This window comes from Prionailurus viverrinus, chromosome B4, assembly GCF_022837055.1.
Source record: "Prionailurus viverrinus isolate Anna chromosome B4, UM_Priviv_1.0, whole genome shotgun sequence".
Classification (NCBI taxonomy): Eukaryota; Metazoa; Chordata; class Mammalia; order Carnivora; family Felidae; genus Prionailurus; species Prionailurus viverrinus.
In genome coordinates this window covers 58,583,642-58,610,769 of record NC_062567.1, presented here as the reverse complement: position 1 = coordinate 58,610,769, position 27,128 = coordinate 58,583,642, and the positions used below count along the sequence as shown (strand labels likewise).

Here is a 27,128-nt window from a genome sequence, read left to right as displayed (position 1 = left end):
TTCCAAAATTCCTTCCTTTATCGTTGCCTTTTGCTTGGATAATTTCCTTAGCCATTTTTTTAGAGTAGGTCTCCTCTGACAAATTCTCCTAGTTTTCCTTCAAGTGGGAACATCTTGGTTTCTTCCTTTCATTTCAGAAGTGTATTTGCACCGGATATATAATCTGGATTGACAGTTATTTTATTTCAATACTGTTCTATTTCCTTCTGGTCTCTATGGTTCCAGATGAAAAACTGCTAGAATAATACCTGAATTCAGCAAAGTTGCAGGATATAAAATCAATGTCCAGAAATCAGTTGCCTTTCAGAACACCAATAATGAAGCAGCAGAAAGAGAAATCAAGGAATCAATCCCATTTACAACTGCACGAAAAACCTTAAGATGCCTAGGAATAAAGCTAACCAAAGAGGTAAAAGATCTGTAGGCTGAAAACTATAGAAAGCTTATGAAAGATATTGAAGAAAGCACAACGAAATGGAAAAACATTCCAAGCTTATGGATTGGAAGAACAAGTATTATTAAAATCTCTATACTACCCAAAACAATGTACACATTCAATGCAATCCCTACCAAAATAACACCAGTATTCTTCACAGAGCTAGAACAAGCAATCATAAAATTTGTATGGAACCAGAAAAGACCCCAAATAGCCAAAGCAATCTTGAGAAAGAAAACCAAAGCAGGAGGCATCACAATCCCAGACTTCAAGATGTATTACAAAGCTGTAATCATCAAGACAGTATGGTATTGGCACAAAAACAGACACTCAGATCAATGGAACAAAACAGAGAACCCAGAAATAGACCCACAGATGTATGGCCAATGAATCTTTGACAAAGCAGGAAATAATATCCAACAGAAAAAAGACAAGTCTTTTCAGTAAAGGGTATTGGGAAAACTGGACAGAAACATGCAGAAGAATGAACCTGGACCACTTTCTTACACCATACATAAAATAAATTTAATGTGAATGAAAGACCTAAATTTAAACAAGAAACCATCAAAAGCCTTGAGGAGAAAACTGGCAACAACCTCTTTGATCTCAGCCGCAGCAATTTCTTACTAGACATGTCTCCAGAGGCAAGGGAAATAAAAGCAAAAATGAACTACTGGTACCTCATCAAGATGAAAAGCTTCTGCACAAAAAAGGAAACAATCAACAAAACTAAAAGGCAACTTACTGAATGGGAGAAGATATTTGCAAATGACATAATGAATAAAGGGTTGGTATCCAAAATCTATAAATAACTAATCAAACTCAACACCCATAAAACAAATAATCAAGTAAAGAAATGGGCAGAAGACATAAACAGACACTTTTCCAAAGAAGACATCCAGATGGCTAACAGACACATGAAAAGATGCTCAACATGATTCATCATCAGGGAAATACAAATCAAAACCACAATGAGATACCATATCATACCTGTCAGAATGGCTAAAATGAACAACTCAGGAAACAACAGATACGAGTGAGGATGTGGAGAAAGGGGAATGCTTTTGCACTGCTGGTGGGAATGAAAACTGGTGCAGCCACTCTGGAAAACAGTGTGGAGGTTCCTCAAAAATTAAAAATAGATCTACCCTATGATCCAGCAATAGCACTGCTAGGAATTTACCTAAGGGATACAGGAGTGCTGATGCATAGGGGCACTTGTACCCCAATGTTTATAGCAGCACTTTCAACAATAGTCAAATTATGGAAAGAGCCTAAATGTTCGTCAACTGATGAATGGATAAAGAAGTTGTGGTTTATATACACAATGGTATACTACTTGGCAATGAGAGAGAATGAAATATGGTCTTTTGTAGCAACGTGGATGGAACTGGAGAGTGTTATGCTAAGTGAAAGAAGTCAGGCAGAGAAAGACAGATACTGTATGTTTTCACTCATATGAGGATCCTGAGAAACTTAACAGAAGATCAAGGGGGAGGGGAAGGGGGAAAAAAAAGTTACAGAGAGCGAAGGAGGCAAACCATAAGAGACTCTTGAATACTGAGAACAAACTGAGGGTTGATGGGGGGTGGGAGAGAGGGGAACATGGGTGATGGGCATTGTGGAGGGCACCTGTTGGGGTGAGCACTGGGTGTTGGATGGAAACCAATTTGACAATAAATTACATAAAAAAAAATTAAAAATAGAGCTACCCTATGACCCAGCAATTGCACTACTAGGTATTTATCTGAACGACACAAAAATGCTGTTTCAAAGGGACACATGCACCCCAATGTATATAGTAGCCAAATTATGGAAAGAGCCCAAATATCCATTGACTGATGAATGGATAAAGAAGATGTGGTTTTTATATATAATAGATATTACTCAGCAATCAAAAAGAATGAAATCTTGCCATTTGCAACAACGTGGATAGAACCAGAATGTATTATGCTAAGTGAAATAAGTAAGTCAGAGAAAGACAAATATCTCATGATTTCATCCATATGTGGAATTTAAGAAACAAAACAGATGAAAATAGGGGAAAGAAAGGAAAAATAAGATAAAAACAGAGAGGGAGGAAAACCATAAGAGACTTTTAAATACAGGGAACAAACTGGGATTTTCTCTCTCTCTCTCTCTTTCTCTCTCTCTCTCTCTCTGTCCCTCCCCTGCTCATGCTCTTTCTCTTTCAAAATAAATAAATAAACATAAAAAAACCCCAAGAATTCAATACATAATAAACTTGCTTTCAGAAAATGAAATATGTGGAGCTAGAATCAAAAAGGATTTAAAATATCAAACACTGAGCTGTTCATAAAAAGACAAGTGTAAACTAAACGCAATGTAAATGTTTTCAAAATATTTAATTTAGAATTCATAAATAAAAATAAGTAAAATGTAATTTCACCTAAGAATATATCATTTAATACACTAAGAAAATTATATAAATTCCAGTATTTTAATTCTTCCCACCCTTAGCCATCAGGGAAAAAAAAAGATGATAGTTCAAAATAGATCCTATAGTTTTACCCAACTCAAAGCTGGTTTATATTAGAAGGACTAAAAATTCACTATTATATAAAAAAAAAAAAAAGAGTAATCACAGCTGCAAAAACTTGACTGTCTCAACAATGGCACCAGTTTCTACTTTGGGTGTGGTCACAAAAATCACCTTTCATGTCCCAAGACATAACTAACTAGACTATTTACCTTGAGTTTAAAAAAAAAAAAAAACAAACAAGTGCTTTCAGTTAAAATAATTCTGGATCTACTTCTTTTTCTACTTTTATTCAAATGACTTGTTACAAGAAGCTTTTTGAAAATAAATTATTAGCTAACTAAAATGACATTGTTCCTACCAAATCCAATGATGAAGGTTAATCAATAATAAAAAATTTCTGTATTTCACATGTGGTAGAAGGATTTTAAAAAAAATTGATGTAGTAATGAACAAACGAAGAGAAAACGAAATGCTTACCTATACAGGTAGAGTTAATTATGGTATACATATAATGTGGAACACTATTGTATGAAAAAATAAAGTTGATACATACTGATACTAAAATATTTCCAAGTCATGGTGAATAAACACAGAAACAAAAGAAGAGACTGAGTGGAATAACATTTTCTGTAAAACCAAATAAAAAAAATTATATAACATGATATTATATACAGTATATATACTTATGTGTATGTATATATATGTATATATGTATATATATGTACATATATACTATATATATACATATATATACACATATATATGTGTATATATATATGGTATAGTATATATACTTATGAAAAAATGGAGAAAAACCTTTAGAAAGATACACATCAAACACTAACAGTGGTTACCTCTGGGGAGAATTGTTTGAATTTGATTTCAACAAGAACACATTCCTCATGACACAACATGAAATTTAGGGGGAAAAAGATTTTTTTTGATAAGTTATTACAACACCAATAAGAGAAAATTAGGTTCACAATATTAGTTCTTGACGCAAAGTGAACTAGGAGGCAAATTTACATCCATCAGACACAACTAATGCACAAACTCTTTAAAGTTCAGGTCATCTTGAAAGTTTGCAACATACCAGTCCTCAGTTTGCTTTAAATGAATAAGCTTATGCAGACACAGAATCAGAGAGTAATATTGTATATGTCCCTGATGCTGACATTATCATGATTTCTGTAACAATATTCACAACAATATTTTTAAAGTTTATTTATTTATTTGAGAGAGAGAGAGAGCAGGGAGGGGCAGGGAAAGGGAGAGAGAGAATCCCAAGCAGGCTTCCATGCTGTCAGTGCAGAGCCCAACACGGGGCTTGATCTCATGAACCATGAGATGATGACCTGAGCTGAGATCAAGAGTTGGATACTTAACTGACTATTCCACCCAGGTGCCCCACGACATTTTTTTTCTTAATCCCCTTCACCCACAATATCTATCAGATTTATATCATGCCTTTTTTTTCTAAAAGAGGTAGAACCACAGCAAAGAAAAAAATCTAATCTAGCAATTAATTCTACAGTATTTTGTTCTTGAATTTCTTCAGCTTCAGATTCTATATTCTTAAAAAATTCCACAACTTCTCAAATGCAGAGCAACATCTAGCATTACCTTTGTAATCTACTATGTTTTCAATTAACACATCAGTCAATTGAAAGGAAACGTATACCAAAATAAGACTACTGTAATTTTATAATTTGTGTATGTTTGCATATGCCTATGTGTATAAATGTTTTATGAAAGTATGCTAAAGTTTAAAAAAGAAAACAGACTCCCAAATCTCTACCTTATATTCATCCACAATAATGCTGAGAGCTTCATGACCAGCTTTCCTCATGTCTTCCAATTCTTGTTTATGCTTGTCCTGAAAAACAAAAACAAAAAAATAAACCATGATTTGTTCTTTCGTTTATAAACTAAAACCACTGACTTTTGCATTCATGAATGACTGAGTGGTTTGTGGCACATCAATGCTTTGGCTAAAAGAGAGAAAAAATAAACTTCTGTGTAAAAGTATTAGGGAGGACTGAAACAATGAAAACTTACAGCGAAACAAAAACTGAGAGAGGAAAACCATACTCAGAAATGAGAAAACATAAGGCAATGGCATTGTCTCTTGGAACATTTGGCAATTCTGGACTTGAATCAAGAGACAGGAAGGCCTGTGTTACTTCAATGAGCTTGGGCTTCTACATATTTTTTATTACTTCTCCAGTAATATATGTATACCAGTAGTTTAATACATAACAAAGTTGGAGAACCACTGGTTTAGGGTGATCACCTCCCCATTCTACCTTCTTAGGAAAGGAAAGGATGAACTCTCTTTGGAGAATGTTAATATCCTACAAAGACTTTCTAATTTTTCAAACACTCTGAATAGCTTTCAATACAAAAGTATCAGAGAGATGACAACAGATGAGACCAAAACACAGAAAACACAAAGACCAAAGAATAGGCCCATGGAGGATTTATATATTAGCTACCAAAGAGTTTAAAACATCTATGATTCATATGTTCAAGAAAGTAGAGAAGAAATAAAGAAAATTGATAGGATACAGATTTTCAACAGAGAACTGGAATTCATGAAATAGGTATTTTACAGCTGAGAAATATGCACTATTAGTAACTCAAAAGATGAGGTAAACAGTAAATGAAACACAGCAGAAAGGAGGATTATAGACCTAAAAGATGGGGCAGGGGAAGAGACTACAATAAAAAGAGAGGAAAAAACTATGGAAAACACAAAATACAAAACAAAACAAAAAATACAAAAAAAAAAAAAACCCACCAAAAAATGAAAGCATTTAAAACAACATGGGACAGCGTAAAAAGATTAAATAGACATGTAACAAAAGAGAATCTTTAAAAAAATAATCCAAATTAAGAAAAAAAGGGAAATGCAGTATGATGATAAAAATAAAATGAGAAAAATTAAAAAATGCGAATTTCCAACATCATACATGAATTAGGATATTACATTTACCTACATATACTTCTTTTAAAAAACATTAAGATACTATACAATATTTCAAAAATAAAATTTTAGATAAAATTTAAAATCTCCTAGGAAAAAGCACAACTTACCAAAATTTTTAAAAAGATGAAATAAAAAATCTGAATAGTCCTATATACCTAAGAGAAACTGATGTTTCATTAATGTAAAAAAACAAGCAAAAAACTTCTGACCAAGAATTTCTAAGCCAAGATTACTTAACAGGTGATTTTAATAAACATTTAAGAAAGAAGTAACAGGGGCGCCTGGTGGCTCAGTCGGTTGAGTCCGATTTTGGCTCAGGTCATGATCTCGTGATTCATGGGTTCCAGCCCCGCATCGGACTGAGCTGCTAGCTCAGAGCCTGAAGCCTACTTTGGATTTTGGGTCTTCCTCTCTCTGACCCTCCCCTGCTCATGCTCTGTCTCTCTCTCTTGCAAAAATAAATAAACATTAAATAATTTTTTTAGTAAAAAAAATTAAAAAGAAAGAAGTAACAAATCTTACACAAACACGAACTCTTCCAGAGAATAGGAAATGAAGCAATACTTCCCCACATATTTTATTAGGACAGTATATCCCTTATACTAAACTCTGCAAAAATATTTAAAAGAAAATAAAATTATGAACCATTCTTTTATGAATACAGAAATTCTAAACAAAGATTAAAATTCTAAACAAAGTATAAGCTAATTGAGTCTAGCAATATATTACTAGGATAACACATGTCAACCAAGTGGGATTTATTTTAATAATATCAGGTTGGGAGAAGTGACATACAGAATTTCAGGTTTGAATCACAAAAACCTCCCACACAGTCTTCCACACATTGCCTTTCTTCCCCTACTTGCTGCTGGATGTGAATGCCCAAGATGACAATGAAAGCCAGGTTCTGCAGATGGCACAGCCTCTGCCAGCTTGTAACCCTGAATGACTGCATCATCACCCTGATGGACTCTGAGAGAAAATTAAACTTCAACTATATTTAGAATGAAAGATAATGCCAATAATTTTTGTCCCTTTACTGCTGCCACTTGCTCATTCATCATCTCCCCTCATGTATTAGACCTTACTGATTTAACAGGTTCTCTTTCATTATTAACATCTAATCCCCCTTTCCGGTACATCCCTTTATATACCTCAGTGTGACTAAATCACTATTTCCCAAAACTGCCTAAACGCAAAGAATCACCAGAGGCACTTGTTATAAATACAGACTTTTGTTGCTACGATTATCAATCTATGGCTCAGCAATCTTTCTGAAGTCATTTTTCCATCTCTATGAGAGTTATTTTACTAAACACTAATAATAGTCCAATTACTTGGTTAAGCAAGTGATACACTATTTACACTAAAAACAAGCAAATAAATAAGAGTATCACTACCAACTCATCACTTTGGATCTCCCATTCATGTCAGGATATCTCACAAATAATATGTGACTGTTTCATACAAGGACTTAGGGAGGACAAAAAGCATCAATCCATGTGCTAAATATTAACACAGATTTTTCTCTTTTCAAGATAAAAAAATGTAAATAGTAATAGGTATTCTGACATCTTCTTTCCATATCATAGTGGATCATCTCAGGCAATTCTTGGGATGCTTATGTTCCACCTTCAGGCCAAGGATTTAGAAGAAGCTCATACAAAATAGGCAACTATGGTCAAACTATGGACATGAACAGCATATATTAACATATTAAACTTCGGACAAACCGAGAAGGAATTATGTTGAACTTTACCAAAACCAGCATTTTCCAAACTTAACTAATAAAATAAAAATTTACTTTTTTTCTCTCTTGACAATACCTATTACTAACTCGTCTCTTCAGTTTAAAATTCAGAAAACTGGGAACCAAAAAAGTCAAAAGCCTTAGAGTTAATTGGTCTGAGCAAAGCAAATTACCCTAGATCCACTAAGTAAAACTGAGAAGGTATTCTACTTTCACCTAATTAATTACAAATTAAAGATAAATATGAACCATTTCAATTATCAGGTTTGATAATTCAATAACTATAGTCCTGAATAATGACACAAATCATTAATTTAAAAAAGTACTGATGTGCTTAAAAAAAGCACAGAGTACAATGTACTGAGCAATTCATATAACAGGTATTTTCTTGAGAGACATAAGTAACCAAAATGTTCTATGACATTACATTTTAAATCACAGTGAACATTTTATCCATGGCTGTATCTTCTAGAGAGAAGGAATTATCTGGATTATGCTGACAATTCTCATTACTGACATAATGGGTTTCGATAATCATTTTACATATCAGAACTAAAATTTTGACTATTATATTCAATATGTACTTCATAATTTTTAAATGATATGGAGATATTCAGTAATATTCATCATAAATCAAAGTAGAAAATGTAGATTCTCCCAAGTACTATGAATATACAGTTACTGATGACCTAAAATTTTCCCAGATGCCATTGTTTCATACCAAATTTTCTCAGTAAGCATCATATTTAATTTATACAATTACTAAGTGCCAGACTGCTGACTTTGGGAATAAAAAGATGATGAAAAATATAATAGTTATCTTCAGTCTGATAACATAAAAGATTGAGTAACAGTGTTAGATTAATCCAAAGCCAGATAAAGACAATACAAGAAAAGTACAAAACAATGTGCCTTATAAATATAGATGTAAAACTCTTCAATAAAATAGCAACAAACAGAATCCAACAGCATTTTAAAAGGATTATGCACGAAGGACCATGTGGAATTTATCTCATGAATGCCAAGGTGGTTCAACATACAAAATGCAATCCATTTAATATACCATATTAAAAAAAGGAAAAAAAAACACATGACCATCTCAGTATGCAAAAAAACAGTCACAAGATCAAACATGTTTTCTTGATAAAATAGTGAACAAACTAAAAATAGGAAGCAACATCCTCAACCTATCTGATAAGAGGCATCTGCATCATACTATTGGCAAGAGACTAAAAGCCTTTCCCTTAACATCAGAAACAAGATAAGGATGTCCACTCCTAACACTTCTATTTTACACTGTACAAGGCATTAGGCAAGAAAAATAAAAAAAATATAAATAAAAGGTATCCTAAGAAAATACTAGATTAGATGAAGAAATGCAACCATTCCTATTTTCAGAAGACATGTTTTTATATATACTAGAAAGTACAGAATTATTAGATCCAATAAACAATAACTATTAGGCCTAATAAACAGGTTCAGCAAAGTTATAAGATAAAAGGTCAACACAAAAATCATGTGTATTTCTACACATTTGCAATTCCAAACATGAAATCAAGAAAAAAATTCTATTTACAATATCATGGAAAAAGTACCTAGGAATAAATTTTACCAAAGAAATACAAAACTTTTACATTAAAAACTACAAAAAAATTGTAGAAACTTAGTAAGTGGAAAGATATCCTGTGTTACTGGAATGGAAGACATAATGTGTTGTGACTAATCTCCAAATTTATCTATAGATTCAGTACAATCCCTACCAAAATTCTAGTGGCTTTATTTTACAGAAACAGACAAGCTGATCCTAAAATTCACATAGAATTGCAAGGGATTATGAATAGCTAAAACAATTTCGAAAAGATGAGCAAAGTTGGAGGGTTTGTGTTTTCCATTTCAAAACTCAGCACAAAGCTTCAGTAACCAAACAGTATGGTACTAGTATAAGGACAGGGATTTAGTTCAATGGAAAATAGAAATGAAAGATCCAAAATAAGTGTATATGTCTATAATCAACTAATTTTTACAAAGTAACAAGGGCAATTCAATAGCAAAGAAATAATCTTATCAACAGATGATGGTGGGACAATTGAATCCACACAAAAAGTAATAAATCTGGAACCCCACTTCAATGATATATAAAAATTAACTAAAAATGGATAAATCCCTGAATATAAGAGCTAAAACAAACTCTTGAAGGAAAAATAGGTGCATATCTTTGTAATCTTGGATTAGGCAATGGTTTCTGAAAATAAGTCACCATGAGCACAAGCAAATGAGAAAAAAAAAACCACATCAATTAGATTTCATCAAAATTTAAAGCTTTTGTGAATCAAAGGACACTAATAAGAAGGCAAAAAGGTAACCCGCTCCATATTTGCAAATAATATATTTGATAAAGTTCTAATATCCAGAATATATAAAAACAAGTCTCATAACTCAGCAACAAAAAGACAGACAAATTTTAAAATGGGTAAAAAACTAAATAGATATTTCTCCAAAGACACAAATGCCCAACATCATTAGCTATTATGGAAATTCAAGTTAAAACCATTCACATCCACTAGGATAGCTGTAACACAAAACAAAGAAAGTGTCAGCAAGGAAGCGAAGAAACTGAAACAGTCACACGTTGCTGGTGAAAATGCAAAATGGTGCATCCATTATGCAAAAGAGTATAGCAGTTCCTCAAAAAATTAAATACAGGGTTACCAAATATCCCAGAAATTTCACCCCTAGTTATACACCCAAGGGCAGTGAAAACATACATTCGCACAAAAACTTGTACACAAACGTTCATCATGACGTAATTAATAATAGCCAAAAGGCGAAACAATGCAAATGACACCAATGGGCTGGATAAACTGCAGAATTATCCATGCAATAGAATATTATTCACCCACAAGTGGAATGAAGTACTCATACTTGCTATAACATGGCTAAACCTTGAAAACATTATGCTAAATGAAAATACTCAAACACAAAAAGCCATATATTGCATGATTCCATTTTATATGAAATGTCTAAAATAGGCAAACCCAGAGACAGAAAGTAGATTAGCAGTTGCTGGGTGCTGCAGGAGGGGGAATGAGGGGTAACTGCATAAGGGGTTTCTTCTTGAGGTGATAAAAATGTCTGGCAATAGATATTAGTGACTGTTTAACAATATTGTGAATATACTAAAAACCACTGAATTACATACTTTAAAACGACTTAAATGATGAATATTATATAATGTGAATTTTATGTTAATTTAAAAATTGATGAAAGAAAAAAATAGTATGTTTATGTCATTTTAATTTCTAAGCTGGGTGGTGTTTTATTTCTTTGATTTTGTATTCATTTATAATTTTGTTTCATTTTTATCAGAGATGCTGGTTTTATTATTTTATTTTTTGGAATACATTGAAGTGTCAGGAAGATTCCTTATAAAAAGACCATTAGAATAACATTCTTTACGTTTTTGAATGTTGAGAACCATTTGCATCTTTTAAAACTGAACATTAGTTAACCGTACATAAATCCTCAACTCACATCTCCTTCCCTTGAGTATTTTAATTGTATTATATTATTTTTTGGCATGAAATTTGCTTTTTAAAAGTCTCAGATGGATGTAATTTCCTTTACCTTACATTTTGGTTGCCTAAAATTTATTTTCCAAACTGGGTGACTTTTGAGAGCACAGGGGTTAGTATTAATAATAATATAAGAATAATAAGCATAAATATGAACTGTCCTGGGCAAAATTATAAAAAGCAGAAGTGATTATAATTAAATATCTGAAATGTTCTTTTGAAAGTTACTTTCTTTGAAGTCACTAGAATATTTCTCACAATCAACTGTCTGGGGTCTATTCTCCAGATATACATGTATACTTTCAAAATCTAAGGTGCTAGTCTTCTTTTATTTCCTGAAAGTTTGATTAATTTTGTTTCTTCATATACTTGTTTCACTTCTTCAGTTTTTCTTCTTCAGGAACTGCAGTTATACACATACTGGGTCCGTTTTGCTTATTTCTTATAATTATTCCTTTCTCTCAAATCCTTTCTTCATTTATTTGATATTTCTTTTTTCTTTGTTCCATCTTTTATTTTTCTTTCTTCCTACAGCGCTGCACTCATTGTGTTATTCTTTCAAGCTTAGTCCTCATTTTGTGAGTTTTTTTTTAATTTTACTTCTCTTCTTGTGTTTGTCAGTTATCTCTTCTTATTTAACTGTTATCTTTTCTCATTTCTGAACCATTCTACTTCTGATTTATGCTATTCTTCAAAATGTTTCTATCTTAGTACACGGTCTCACCACAGTCCTTTTCTCTTACCCATGTTGCAACTGACTTTTAGGAAGAGGTTCCTGAATAAGGAATGAAATGGACCTGAACAACCTCCCTAGCTTTATAATTCTAGGGCTTCCTCTTCTACTGTTATTACAAGGTAATAAAATGTGCATGCATGAGTGCACAAGTGCGTGTGGTGTGTGTGTGTGTGTGTGTGTGTGTGTGTGTGTGTGTGTGTGTGTGTTTATAATCAGGGTAGCCACTTCTCCTGTACTTTCTGATATCTGCTTTCTCTGAGCCCCTCCTCTACCCGTACCTGAACATTCTCCTTCCTTTAGTGTGTTGTGCTACTCCTTACCATTTCCCTTCACCATGCACCTCTGTGCTTCAAGAAGGGTGCTTTCACCAGGTATTTAGTTCCAAGAGAAATGAGGCCTCAGAGAACTCTTAGAGTTTCAAGTGCTATCCTCAGATCTGTCTTCTAAGTCCTCTACTCTGCTGGCAATGGTTCTTCTGGGGCAGCAATTTCTGTCTGGATCACTAAGCACTTGGGACCATCCTAAACCCTCTTTATATTCCGCTCTGTTACTCTAGCACAGATGTGATAGACATATATGTCTCATTGTTGTCAATAGTTCAGCTCTATTGCTTAGGCTTTAGAATTCATTCAAACAAGTGTCATCTACTTGTTTTGTTGTTGAATACAGTACTTAAAACTTTTTTTTCTTTAACTATCTTAGTCTAATTTTGCAAGAAAATCTGATAAGATTCAAAAATCCTGCAGTCACTGCTTCAGCCATCATCATGCCAACTCCACCCCTTCCTTCTTGGAATATTTTGTTTACATGGTTCTCTTCCTATCTATTTCTTCTGTCTTTTCACTGCCATAACTTTGAAATGTAGAGGTTCCCTGGGAATCAGATCTCCTCTTTAATTTCTTCAACCTCTAACGGACCTTAAATTAATTTTATTACCTTAAATATTATTTATGTGCAACTCCTTAATTTATATCTCCAACCTTGTCATGGCTGATCCCCAGATATATATATCCGACTATGTATTAAGGTTTTCACATGGATATCTGAAAGAAATCCAAGTTCAATTCGGGAAGATGAAATTTTACTTGCCATTGAATATATGTATCCCAAATGATGCCCTGTATAAAGAAGAGAGGGAGTGGACAGGACTTGAAGGCCAAATATATTTGGGAAGTGACAAAGAGGTTTCATTCTTCATCAAAGACAGATAATTTTCTACCATAATAAGTGTATTAAAAATGTATTTAAAACCTGGGCTTCAAAAAGGAGGTTACTTAATAGACTAACATACATGTCTGTTAAGTGAATGAATGAGATTATGATCAACATTCTTTTCCTGATACAAGCTCAGCATATAAATTAACAAATATTTTTGGGCATGTTTCTTTATCCGTTAAATGAGAGTTGGATTCAATCATTTTCTAAAATACCCTTCCAATTTTCTTCATGCTATTCTATGATACAGTATGCTAAAACTAGACCAATAGACCTCCCTTTGCTTACTTCAAAGTTATTGACCATAATCATACAACCACATTATAACACAGAAGGCTGCCTAGTTACCAAAAGAAAACACAGGAATAACCAGATAGTCCTACATGGCCTGAAATTTTTATTTCAAGAGTATAGAGCCAAAAATTTACAACCTATCTTCAAAGTAGTCAAAACCAAATTTAACCACAATGATAACTTTCTTTCAAAATGTCAAACCCAAAAGCATCACTAGAAAGGGAAGATTCAGGAAAATGCTTTCACCTTAAATAAAATTATAGACTTTTTAAATAAGAAGAGACTTGAAAGGTAAGCCATTCCAATGCAGTCATTTTGTAAATGAGGAAACTGAAGCCTAGACAGGTCAAGTAGTTTGTTCAAGGCCACTTAGTTCTGTAAGGGCAGGGTGAAGACTGAAAGAGATCTGCTGATAGCTCAAAGTTCACTGAAAAATATCCCATCAAAGACTGAACTAACTTGAGTATATTCCCAACTCTTTATCAAAATATTTGTTTTCTATGTAAAACTCAATAACACACAGACTCATATGCCATAAGTCATGCATTCTGATTAAAGTATGGCACAAACTGGTTACTCTTTGGTAAAACTTGACTTAGTTATTCATTAAATTATTCTGCCAACCAGAAATTTTGGTCTGACAAGAAAGGTGTAAAGTAAGTTGCTTTTCAAAGAGTATCAAAAGCACATTCTAACAATTCTCTACTACCCATAACCACTCCAGATAGTAGCTCCTTGGAAAAATTATTAAATACACATGAGTCTACTACCCTTAATATGCCTGGACATGATAGGTATTGAAAAATTATTTGTTGAATAAGTACATATATAAATAGGAACTATACAATTAACAAATATAAGTACTTCACACACAAAAATGGGGTTTTAGCCCTTTTTTTTATACTGATGACAAACTCATTTTGGGCATTTGAATCAAGATTTATACAAAAAAATTTTTTAAATTAAGCTTATGGCACAAACTGATAAACTTTTCTCAATTAACATTATATTATTGTTGGCCATTAACAAACCAAGTATAACAACCCATATTAATCACATCTAGTAAATGCACAGTAACAGGATCCTGTGCCACACAGATGGTCAAAAGCCAATATTTGATTGATGTATTTGGAATGACTTACTACAGTACTTAAGAAGAGAGAGAAGAAAGAAACAGGAAGGAAGGAATGGAACTTCAAAGACCAATTAACCATTATATTCCACCTATTAGAAAGCAGTTGCTTCTCACCTTCTAAATTCTTTGGCCAAGAGCAAGCTTATAATTAGAGTGAACATAATTTACACAAGGTAATTAGTTAATAATGTCTGATTGAGAAACGTTTTCCAATATAGGCTTCACCACTTTCTCTGAAGCCACAAGATTACATCCCTTTCATAACAACTAATCAACTATATTGGATAAGGCAGCTATAAACACTTCCAGATATTCCAAAAGGAAATTTGCAGGGCAAGAAATCAAAATAAAGATAATGGGATAACAACCAACCAATGCACTGAAAAGGTTCTGACTGAGAAATGGTCAGAACCACAACTAACACACCAAAATCTATAGAATCCAACACACCGAAGTAGCCTAACTATAAATGTCAGAGAAGCACAAATAAGAACAGATAATCCCATATGCATCTACTTTGTCAAAACATAACAAAAATGACAAAACACCATTTCTCCATCTCTCACTGACCCTATAGTTGACAATTACAACAGGCCTACTTAATTTCTTTAAAAAAGTAGGCTTCACTGGCATGACACAGCATTATACGATAAGAAGTCTTTCCCAATGAACAAATGCTTCATCTCTTATCTCCTCATTCTACTTCATTTCTTAGTCCCTCTATACAATGAGTAACAAATAACAGCCTATAACAAAATCCTTCAAAATGATACCAAGTCAATCCATAGACGAATTCAAATATTTAGCCAAACATAAAAAAGGAGAAAAAAAGTAACAAAATCGTGTAAGAATCACTTTAAAGGTATAAAGTAGTATTACAAATGGAAATAGAGCACTTTCGCCATAGTAAACTATACCCAGTACTGAAACACATAGGTTAATATATCTGTGCTTTTAGCTTAAGATTCCCAAAATTTTTCCAAGAATTAGTTTTCAACTCTGGACCTAGCCCATTAATGGCTGCCTTAACACACTGTATGGATTTCATCAGCAAACAGATTCCAAAACTATCAGCTTTGCTAAATCCTCTCAATCAAAAACAAGAGAACAAAAACTCCTTATGGAAGTTTCCAAACAAATACAATGATGAAGGTATGCAAAGAAACCCACAATTTATTCACACTAGCAAAGAAGTAATTGAATTTTCTATACCCTAACTTACAAAACCATATGTAACAATATTATGTCCACGTCTAAACCAAAACTTGAAGGAAAGGAATTAGCAGTTAGAAAATCAAGAATACATAAGCGGGTCACACCTAATTCATCACTCTGGAGATGAAAACAATTACCAGTGAAATTCATAAAAGAGGATGATACGTTTACAACAGTGCCATTATTGTTGCCATTATCATTTCTCCATTAGCACATCTCTTCTACCAATGGCAATCTGTTCAAGAATTGTCAAATTCTGCACAGCCTGAGAATAATCGCCTCTTGCATAACTCTGGCTAAATTCCTGGCTAATTTGTTGATTGGCCTGGTCCTATTCCAACTGCTACTTCAATGCCACTTTATTATTCGCTCCAATAGGAAAGGTATAAACTCCACTCTGCACCAGATTTAAAAGAAATGACTATTTATCATCAACTTTGTTAAAATTTTGAAAAACAAAGTGCTTTGAGAAGCAGATGAACAAAACTAACTCAAGCCAAGCAGAGGAAAAAAGAAGGAAGCGGAAAGGAGGGAAGAGAGATGAAGGAAAAGAGGGAACAAAGGAAGGAGAAAGGCAAGGAGAAAGGAAAGAACAGACAAGCACATAGCTTGTGATCATAAAAAGGGCTGCACCACTTGTACCAGGATGATTACAACAAATCCTCCCTACTTTGAGAGTACCCAAGAACAATCCTTCGCCAGCCAATGTTTAAAGAAAAGACTTATGCCTTATACATACAATAAATCTACAAACAACATAACAATCAATAAGGATGTGAACCTCTCTAAAACTCTTCCAATTTTTATGACTTTTTTCATTTTAAGCTTACCCTCCAAAGTTTGATTGTATTTTAATTCTGGTAATAGAAAGGGCCCTTCTAATAATACAGCTTCTAAAATATTTAATAGCTTGCTCAAGAGAAGAAAAATGGCTTCACAAGAAAAATCACTATATGTTTTGGTCATTTGTTTTTATATCGTGAGTGTTTCTGTCCACAATATTATAATATACTTTCACAATTTTAAATACACTGAAATTCACCTTCAGTGCTTATCATAGGTGGAAGATAGGCCCTAATCCCTGATATCTGTGAATGTAATAAAATTTGGAAATAGGGTTTTCACTAAGATACAATTAAGCATCATAAGATCAGATCACCTCAGATTTTAGAGTGGGCCCTAAGTACTGTTTAGTTTCCTTCTAAGACAAAGGAGAGTGAGAGTTGAGGCACAGTGATACAAAGGGGAAAGCCATGTGAAGATAAGGCAGAAATGGGAGTTATGCTGCCACAAGCCAGCAGACACAGGAAGAGTCATGGAAAGATTCTCACCCAGAACCTGTGGAGGGAGAAGGGCCCTGACAACATGTTGATTTTAGACTTAGGACCTCCACAGCTGTGAGAGAATAAATTTCTGCTGTTTCCAGCCACTAAGTTGATGGAACTCTAGTATATCAGTTTCAGGAAAGTAATTCAGATTTTGGTGCCAAGAATAGGGGTGCTACACAAACACCTAAAAATGGGGAAGTAGCTTAAGAATTGGGTAGTAGACAGAGGCTGGAAGAATCCTGTGGTGCTAGACAAGAAAACACCTCATGTGCTTTCAAGAGGTGGCTGGTAGACATACGGATGTTAAGGGCAATTCTGGTAAGGGCTCAGAAGGAAGTGAAGAGTAAAGTAGCAAAAGCTATCAAGTTAGAAAAATGATATATCATCATGAACAGAATCTTGGTAGAAATGTGAATGTTAAGGATGCTTCTGTGAGGTCTCAGAAGAAAATGAGATACATGTTATTGGAAACTAGGTGACAGGTGATCTTTGTTATATAGAAAGATAGAAAACCTGGCTGAATTGTGTTCTACTATTGGGTGGAAAGTAAAACTTCTATATTTAGCTGAGATTTCTAAGCAAAGTATTGAAGGTTTAGTAGTCTGTTTTCTCCTTGCTGCATATGGTAAAATGCAAGAAGAAAGAGATAAATAGAGAAAGGATATGTTAAGCAAAAAGAAACCAACACTTGATCATTTGGGAGGTTCTCAGTCTATCCAAATAGCAAATGATGCTAGAATTAGGAAATTCACATCAATAAATGGCTCTGAGAGAAGGTCAAAGGTTTGGTCAGACAGTGTTTGCTCAAGAAACTACTTATGTGAGTCATGAACCCAATCAAACATCTGCCAGAAAAATAAATAGCATTATGTAGAAAGATCTGTGGAGAACCCATCTGTCTAAGGCATGAATCCCCTCAACTTCCACAGAAGATGCATGAGGTTTTTAAGAATGTTGTACCAGCAGAAATACAGCAAGCCTGGACTGAGACTACTCCTACACAATTACAGTAGAAGAATAAAGGACAATTCTCTGGAGAGGGCAACACGGGAATACCAGGAACAGATGAAGGCAAGACCACCACTGAAAACAGGAGAATTACTGAAAGTTTATATCAAGTAGTAAACCCCAGAAATCTTTCCCTGTGTAGTTGGATTATCCTCAGCAGGTAGGAGACTAAACAGGCCTTCTATTCAAAATGTAATACAATCTAGAAGAAAAGATAGGACCAGAGCATAATTTGTGGGCCGCAGTATGAAACATAAATGTGGAGCCCTTACTTAAAAATTAAGAATTTCAAGATGGCAACAGTACATCAGTAAACCAAGCATGGTACCTCTGAAATCACAGGGCGCTGTGCAACTGCACAAGATGCATGCTCATGAAGCCAGCCCTGCTTAAAAACACTGACAATGGAAAAGTGACAATCAACAACCTTGTCAGAAAACCCTACAGTGAAGCCTCCTCTATAACAAGCCCATTCACTAACACAGAACTTCCAGTCAACCTTCTGTGCCCCACTATTTAAACGAGATAGTTATGGGGATGGCTGGGTGGCTCAGTCAGTTAAGGTCCAACTCTTGGTTTGGGCTCAGGTCACGATCACACAGTTCATGAGATTGAGCCTGTGTCAGGCTGTGCTCTCAGCACAGAGCCTGTTTGGGATTCTCTCCCTCCCTCTCTCTCTGCCCTTCTTCCACTCACATGCATGCGTGCATGCTCTCTCTCAAAATAAATAAATAAACTTAAAAAAAAAAAGGGAAAGAGACAGAGAGTGAGCTATGGATCCGTCATTTAAAGAAAGCCTCTAATGGGCCACTTAGGTGGCTCAGTCGGTTAAGCGTCCGACTCTTGATTTCGGCTCCAGTCGAGAACTCGTGGTTCGTGGGTTCGAGTCCCGCATTGGGCTCCAAGCTGACAGCAGGGAGCCTGCTTGGGATTCTCTCTCTACCTCTCCCCTACTCTCTCTCTCTCTCAAAAATAAATAAACTTTAAAAAAAAAAAAAAAGCCAGAACACAGCTGGGGCGCCTGGGGCTCAGTCAATTGAGTGTCCGACTTCGGCTCAGGTCATGATCTCATAGTCCATGAGTTCAAGCTCCGCATCATGCTCTGTGCTGGCAGCTCGAATTCTGTGTCTCGGATTGTGTGTCTCCCCTTCTCTCTGCCCCTCCCCCGTTCATGCTCTCTCTCGGTCTCAAAAATAAATAAAAACATTAAAAAAAATTCTTTTAAAGCCAGAACACAGTAACAGTAACAAAAAAGGGGAAAAAAAGCATCTTGAAAGAAACATTATGTAAGAATAAAAAAATAGTAACATCAACAACTTCAAATAAATAAAAGATATCCATAAAACAAGTACCAAATGCTATAAAAAAAAAAAAAAAGACTCAAAGAACAAGCAAAACTCTTGGGAATTCAAAACATAGTATGTATGAAAACATCAGTAGAAGAATTGAAAAGTAAAGTGAAAGTTTCTCTTCTCCAGAAAGGAGAGAAGAAATAAAGGAATGGGAAACAGATACAATAAGACAATTCAGTGGATCCAGGACCCAAATAATGGTGTTACAGAGAAGAGATAATAGACATTGTAATCCAAATAACAAAGTTCATACAAGGAACTTCCGAGATCCAAACATTATACACTAAAGGGATGCCTCAAGTTCCTCCACAATGGACAAACGTGGGCTAGGAACTTATCTCCAGCACTAATACAAACTTAAAACGGCCTCCAGGAAAAACACAACTAGATCATCCACACAGCTTAATATTTACAATATTGCTTGGTTTACAGAAAGTAAGGAAATTTCCAAAGAGCAAAATAGTTTTTAAAAAGCGTGAACTGAAACCCAATTTTTATACAGGAAGCATTCCTAAAAAGTCAAAGTTGTCTCAAGGACAAGGCCATTACAGGATTTTCAATCAGAATAGCAAGTCCTAAGGTGGCACCAAATAAAAATAACTAGTTATTAGACAATTACAGTACAATAGAGACCCTGAAAAATGTACCAGGATAGTGCCAGGCCAGCTGATACTCCCTGCTCCCAAGAAAAACAAGCATAAAACACCTGTGAAAGAATTCTCAAGTAGGGCCCAGAAATTTAATTAATTGAGATCCAATATATATGAGTTAACAATAAAAATTAACAGAACAATTGCATGAAAAAAATCATAATGAGTAAGAATACACAAAAAATAATATTCCCTTAAAGATAAATAAAAGGTTGATCAAGAAAAGACAAGCAAGTATAATATGTGATTTAAGTATCAATAACATTTACATAACCATTATAATGTAAATACTAAATACTGATCTGATAACATTTATGATATAACTATAGTGAAAGAATAAAGGTCTCTAAGTATAGATTGGACACAAGAATTTATAGCAAATAAAATATCCAAAAGTAGCAATATATTTTGAGTGCTACTTGGAAATACTGGCATAGGGGCACCTGGGTGGCTCAGTCAGTTAAGCATCCAACTCTTGATTTTGGCTCAGATCATGATCTCACAGTCGTTAGATCAAACCCTGCATCGGGCTCTGCACTGCATGTGGAGACTGCTTACGATTCTCTCTCCTTTTCCCTCTGCCCCTCCCCTGCTTGCTCACTCTCTCTCTCTCTCTCTCAATCTAAAAAAAAAAAAGAAAAAAAGAAAAGAAACAAAAAGAAAGAAAGAAAAATATATATATGGGCAAAAATACTAATTTAACATGTTGAAAGTGGTTGCGGGGCACCTGGGTGGCTCAGTCGGTTGAGCGTCTGGCTCTGGCCCAGGTCATGATCTCTTGGTTTACAAGTTTGAGCCCCAAGTCAGGCTCTGTGCTGACAGCTCAGAGCCAGGAGCCTGCTTAGGATTCTGTGTCTCTTCCTCTCTCTGCCATTCCCCTGCTCACACTCTGTCTCCCTCTCAAAAATAAATAAACATTAAAAAAAAAAAAGAAAGTGGTTGCTACTGGGGGTGGTGGGCAGAAAAATGGCAGGAGCAGGGAAAACACCTGGAAATGTTGCTTTCATCATAAAGTGTTGAGAATTATATGACTCTTTAAACTATATTTATAATTTTAATAAGACCTAAAGATGGAAGCATTACCTGCGTTAGATCTTACACTCTGCAATAACTATATAAGGTAAATGAATAAATAACCATAAAACCCAGACTCTCCATTTTAAGTAACAATGTCTACCAAATGCATAAGGTTACCTGTACAAGGGGACTGAAATAAAAGGTCAGAAACCACTTAAATTATTACCATGGGGAACTTACCAAATAAAAAAGTTTTTTTATTCAATAGATTAAGAAACTTATTACACTGAAATGAAATAATCTAAGATACGTTCTTAAGTAAAAGAGCATATGATACCTTTTCTCTTTTAAAACAAAAAAATAGGAGGAAATGAATACAGGCACAGCTCAAAGATATGTCTGGTTTAGTCCCAGACCACTACAACAAAGGGAACACTGCAATAAAGGGAGTCAATTAATTTTGTGGTGTCCGGTGCAGATAAAGTTATGTCTTCACTATATTGGAGTCTATTAAGTGTGCAATAGCATTTCGTCTGAAAAAAAGTGTATGTACATTCTTAATTAAGAATTCTTGCTGGGCACCTGCGTAGCTCAGTCAATTGAGCGTCCAACTTCGGATCAGGTCATGATCTCATAGTTTATGGGTTTAAGCCCCTCATTGGGCTCTGTGCTGACAGTGCAGAGCCTGCTTGGGATTTCCTCCCTCTCCTCTCTCTCTCTCTGCCCCTCCTCACCCCCATTTGTGCACTCTCTCTCTCTTCCAAAAGTAAATAGAACTTAAACAATATATATTGCTAAAAATGCTAACCAACATCTGAGATTTCAGCAAGCCCTAATCTTTTTGCTAGTGGAGGGTCTTGCCCTGATGTTCATGGCTTTTTAATGGCCAGGGAGATGGTTGAAGGTTGAGGTGGCTGTGGCAATTTCTTAAAATAAGACAACAATGATAGGTTTACCACACTGACTCTTCCTTTCATGAATGATTTCTCTGTAGCATGTGATGCTGTTTGAGAACATTTTACCCACAGCAGAACTTCTTTCAGAATTAGAGTCAAATCCTCTCAAACCCTTTACCAGCTAAGTTGATTTACTATTCTCAATCTTTTCTGTCATTTCAATAATCTTTACAGCATTTCACCAGGCATAGATTCCATCTCAAAAAACGACGTTCTGTGCTCATCCATAAGAAGTAACTCCTCATCTGTTACAGTTTTGTCATGAGATTGCACAAATGCAGTCACATCTTCAGGCTCCACTTCTAATTCTAGCTCTCTTGCTATTTCCACCTCATCTACAGTATTTCCTCCACCAAGGTCTTGAACGCCTCAAAGTCATCCGTGAGGGTTAGAATCGATTCTCCCAAACTCCTGTTCATGTTGATATTTTGACCTCTTTCCATGAATCACAAGTATTGTTAATGACATCTAGAATGGTGAATCATTTCCAGGTTTCAATTAACTTTGCCCAGATCCATCAGAAGAATCACTACCTATAGCAGCTGTAGCCTTACCCAATGTATGTCTTAAATAATAAGCCTTGAAAGTCAAAATTATTCCTTGATCCACAGGCTGCAGAACGGATGTTGTTGGCAGGTATAAATACAACATGAATCTCATTGTTCACGTCTATCAGAGCTCTTGGATGACTAGGTATGTAATCAATGAGCAGTAATATTTTGAAAGGAATCTTCTTTTATGAGCAGTAGGTCTCAACAGTGGGCTCTAAATATTCAGTAAACCATGTTATAAGCAAATGTGCTGTCATCGAGGCTTTTTTGTTCCGTTGATAGAGCACCGGCAGAGTAGATTTAACAAACTCTTTAAGGGACCTAGAATTTTTGGAATGGTGAATGAGCGTTGGCTTCAACTTTAAGTCACCAGGAGCATTAACCCCTAATAGGAGAGTCAGCCTGTCCTTTGAAGATGTGAAGACAGCACAGACTTCTCTCTAGCTATGAAAGTCCCAGATGGCATCCTCCTCCAAAAGAAGGTTGTTTCATCCACAATGAAAATCTGCTGTTTAGTCTCATTAATTATCTTAGCTAGACCTTCTGGATAACTTGCTACAGCATCTACATCAGCACTTGCTACTTCACCTTGCATTTTGAGGTTATGGAGATGGCCTCCTTCCTAAACCTCATAAACTAAACTCTGCTAGCTTCCAACTTTTCTTCCCTAGCTTCCTCACCTCTCTCAGCCTTCATGGAAATGAAGAGTTAGGGCCTTGCTCTGGAGTAGGTTCAGTTTAGGGAATATTGTAGCTGATTTGATCATTTATCCAGACTATTAAAACTTTCTCCCTATCAGCAATAAGGATGTTTTATTACTCATATCAATCATGGGTTTACAACAGTAGCACTTTTAATTTCTTTCAAGAACTTTCCTTCGTGTTCACAACTTGGCTAACTATTTGGTGCAATAAGCTAGCTTCCAGCCTACCTTAGCTTTCAGCATGCCTTCCTAAGCCTATTCATTTCTAGCTTTTGTGTTTATTCATTTGAGAGAGGGGAGATGGGCAGAGCGAGGGAGAGAGAGAGACAGACAGAGAGAGAGAGACAAAGAGACAGAGAATCTTAAGGAGGATCCACACTCAAAACAGAGACCAACACAGGTCCTGATCCCATGATCCTGACATCATGACCTGATCCAAAATCAAGAGTCAGACACTCAACCAACTGGGTCACAAGGTGCCCCACTAGCTTTTGACTGAAAGTAAGACATGTGTAATTCTTCCTGTCACCTAAATACTTAGAGGTCATTGTAGGGTTATTAATTAAACTAATTTAAATATTATTGTGTCTGAGGGAATAAATAGGGAGGCCTAGGGGAGAGGGAGAGGAGACCAGCTGAAGCAGTAAGAACACACACATTTATTAAGCTCACTACCTTACATGGGTGAAGTTCATGGTATCCAAAAACAATTGCAATAGTAACATCAAAACACCAATGATCATAGATTGCCATAACAAATATAATAATAATGAAAAAGCTTGAAATATTGTGAGGATTACCAAAATGTGATACAGGGACATGAAATAAGCAAATCCTGTTGAAAAGAGGCATCAATAGATTTGCTCAAAGGCTGCCAAAAACCTAAGTGCAATAAAACAAGATATACCCATATTATAAAGAACTGAAGAGCACAGTTCCACCAGAAGATAACACTTCTTACTAATTACTGGCTCCCACACACTCACTTATCTAGTCAAGGACTTTCAACTCCCCTCCCCTCCTCACCTCCTTCACTTGATCATCAATCTTCACATTCAACTCAATCAATCCTATAATGATATAAACATGCTATAATATTTTTTGAAACTATAATATTATTTTCTATTAAAAAAAATCCCTTATCCCACATGCACTGCAGTACTGTCTCTACTCCTTGTGCCTCCATTTCCCTTCCTCCCACTCTCTTAAATCCACTCCAGCAGGCTTCATTGCCCCAAAATACCAAAACTGCTCATCAAGATAACAAATGGCCTACTGCATTAGTTTTCCATTGCTGCCATACAAATGACTACAAACCTAATGACTTATAACACCAACTTGTTACCTTACAGTTCTATAAGTTAGAAGTCAACATAGGTCTCACAGGGTTAAAACCAAGGTGCTAGGCAAGACTGTGTTCCTTTCTGGAGGCTTTAGGGAAGATCCCTTTCGTTGCTGTTGCCACAATTCAGTTCCTTGCACACAGTTTCTACATTTCAGAACCAGCAACAGGGTGTCAAATTCTTCTTGTGCCTCTCTTCTATCTCTCGCTTTCTCTCTCTCTCACACGCACACACATGCACACACACGTACACATGCACACGCACACATGAACCACAGCCATGAAAGTTCCTCTACTTCTAAGAGCTATGTGATTAAATTGGGCCCACACAAGATAATACAGGACAATTTCTCTATGTCAAACTACAGAATCTTAATCACATCTGTAAGGTCTCTTTTGCCATAGAAGGCAACATGTTCACAGATTCTGGGGTTTAAGATGTGGACATCTGGGGATGGGAGGAGCATTATTTTGCCTAACACACCTATACAATAGTCATTTCTCAGTCTTCCTTTCTAACTAAACTTTCAGCAACATCTGACACACTGGACCATTCTCTCCTTTCAGAAACTCTGTCTTCTCTTGGCCAAGACAGCCAACTTCTCAGTTCTCCTTCTACCCTCCTGGCTACTTCATCCAAAATCTCCCTTTATTAACTCTTCTTCATCTTCTCCGAATACTGGAGTGCTTCAAATTCCAGAAGTAATGATAATGGGGATGATTAACTAATAACAAGAAATGGCTACACAGAACTGAAGTTTTCAAAGGAATCCTGAGTGTAATAGGCCAAATAATGGTTTCCCAAAGATAAATACATCCTAATTCCTGGAACCCGTGAATATCTCAGGTTACATGGCAAAGGGGAATTGAGGTAGCAAATGGAATTAGCATTGCCATCAGCTGGCTTTAAAATAGGGAGATTATCCTGGCGAGTCCAATACCATCACAAGAGTCCCTGAATGTGGAAGAGAGCAAAAGAACGTTCTGGGTCAGAGAGATGAGATAGGAGAAAGCCACAACCAGTCATTTCTGGCTTTGAAGATGGAAGGAGGCCATGAGCCAAGGAATGTGGGCTGTTACAACAGCGCAGAATTCTAATTCACTGGTGTTCCTGCAATACTGTCAGAAAGTTCACAAACTCAAACTATTTTCATAAAAATACTGAGATATTATTTGTCCTTTTTACTCTCATTCTCTCATGAATATACAATGGATTTTTCCAAACATGGAAAAACCTGTGATATCACCAAAGACTGAACAAACCAGAAGATAAGAGAATCCAGAGGCCTTCCATGAAATCAGAGAGTAAAGAGATTTGCAGAAATGTACAATGCTATTCCTCTCACTAAATTCATTTTTAGTTTGGAAAATATAGTAATGTTTTCATTTAAAAATGTTATTTTAGGGGTGCCTGGGTGGCTCAGTCGGTTGAGCGTCCGACTTCAGCTCAGGTTATGATTTCACTGTTCGTGGGTTCAAGCCCCTTGTTGGATTCTGTGCTGACAGCTCAGAGCCTGGAGCCTGCTTCCGATTCTGTGTCTCCCTCTCTCTCTGCCCCCTCCCACTCATGCTCTGTCTCTTTCTCTCAAAAATAAATAAACGTTAAAAAAAAAATTAAAAATGTTATTCTATGTGATTTACTACTGTTTCTTAAATAAATTAACACATATTTTTTAAATTTCAGTTTTATAATATAATATGGTGAATATCAATAGATATAACCCACATAATCAAAAGCTCTTTGGGATCTACGACAATTCTGATAGGCGTAAAATGGTCCTAAATACCACAATGTTTCAGAACCGCGGATATAGAGTCTACTATGTGCCAAACATAGCTCTAAGTAGTATGCATTTTAACACACATAACACAATAACCCTAATAAGTACTATGTTTATTCTTATTTTATAGTTGAGGAAATTGAAGGTCATTAGGAGCAAGCAGCATGAACTTAACCAAATAGCTAAAGCTTATTAAGAAGCTGAGCTAAAATTCAAACCTCAGCATTCTGGCTCATGTCTGGCTGAATATAGCCTCTTAGGGTTCAAACCTCTCTACTGACATTTATGTTGAAGCTAATCTCATCTAGCTGCATTGTTTAAATGCTCCAGCCCCAAGCCTCTAGCTCCAGACTCTTATACCTATTGCCTATTCTACATATCTAACTGGATGACTAAAAGTCATCTCAAATTTAACTTTCTCCCCGCTGAACAGATTCCCTCTCCCAATCAAACATTTTCTTCCCTCAGATTTTCCATGTCAGTCAATGGGAATTGTTCAAGCTTCTCAGACCAAAGATCTGAAGGGATCTCCTTCATGCTTCACAGTAGTCTGTCAGAAATCCCTACCAGCTCTGCTTTAGAAATATACCAGAAT

At 35.4% G+C, this 27,128-nt stretch overlaps 1 protein-coding gene across 22 annotated transcripts in view; it reads right to left on the bottom strand.

Annotated features, from left to right (window-relative positions):
- The window catches only part of CCDC91 (coiled-coil domain containing 91), a 353,778-nt gene that overhangs the window by 165,447 nt on the left and 161,203 nt on the right, over positions 1–27,128 (bottom strand). For all 22 annotated transcript variants that reach the window (XM_047867305.1, XM_047867307.1, XM_047867304.1 and 19 more), the window contains one exon: positions 4,738–4,815. In XM_047867305.1, the coding sequence (XP_047723261.1) occupies positions 4,738–4,815 (78 nt within the window). The remainder of the gene's footprint in view (positions 1–4,737; positions 4,816–27,128) is intronic.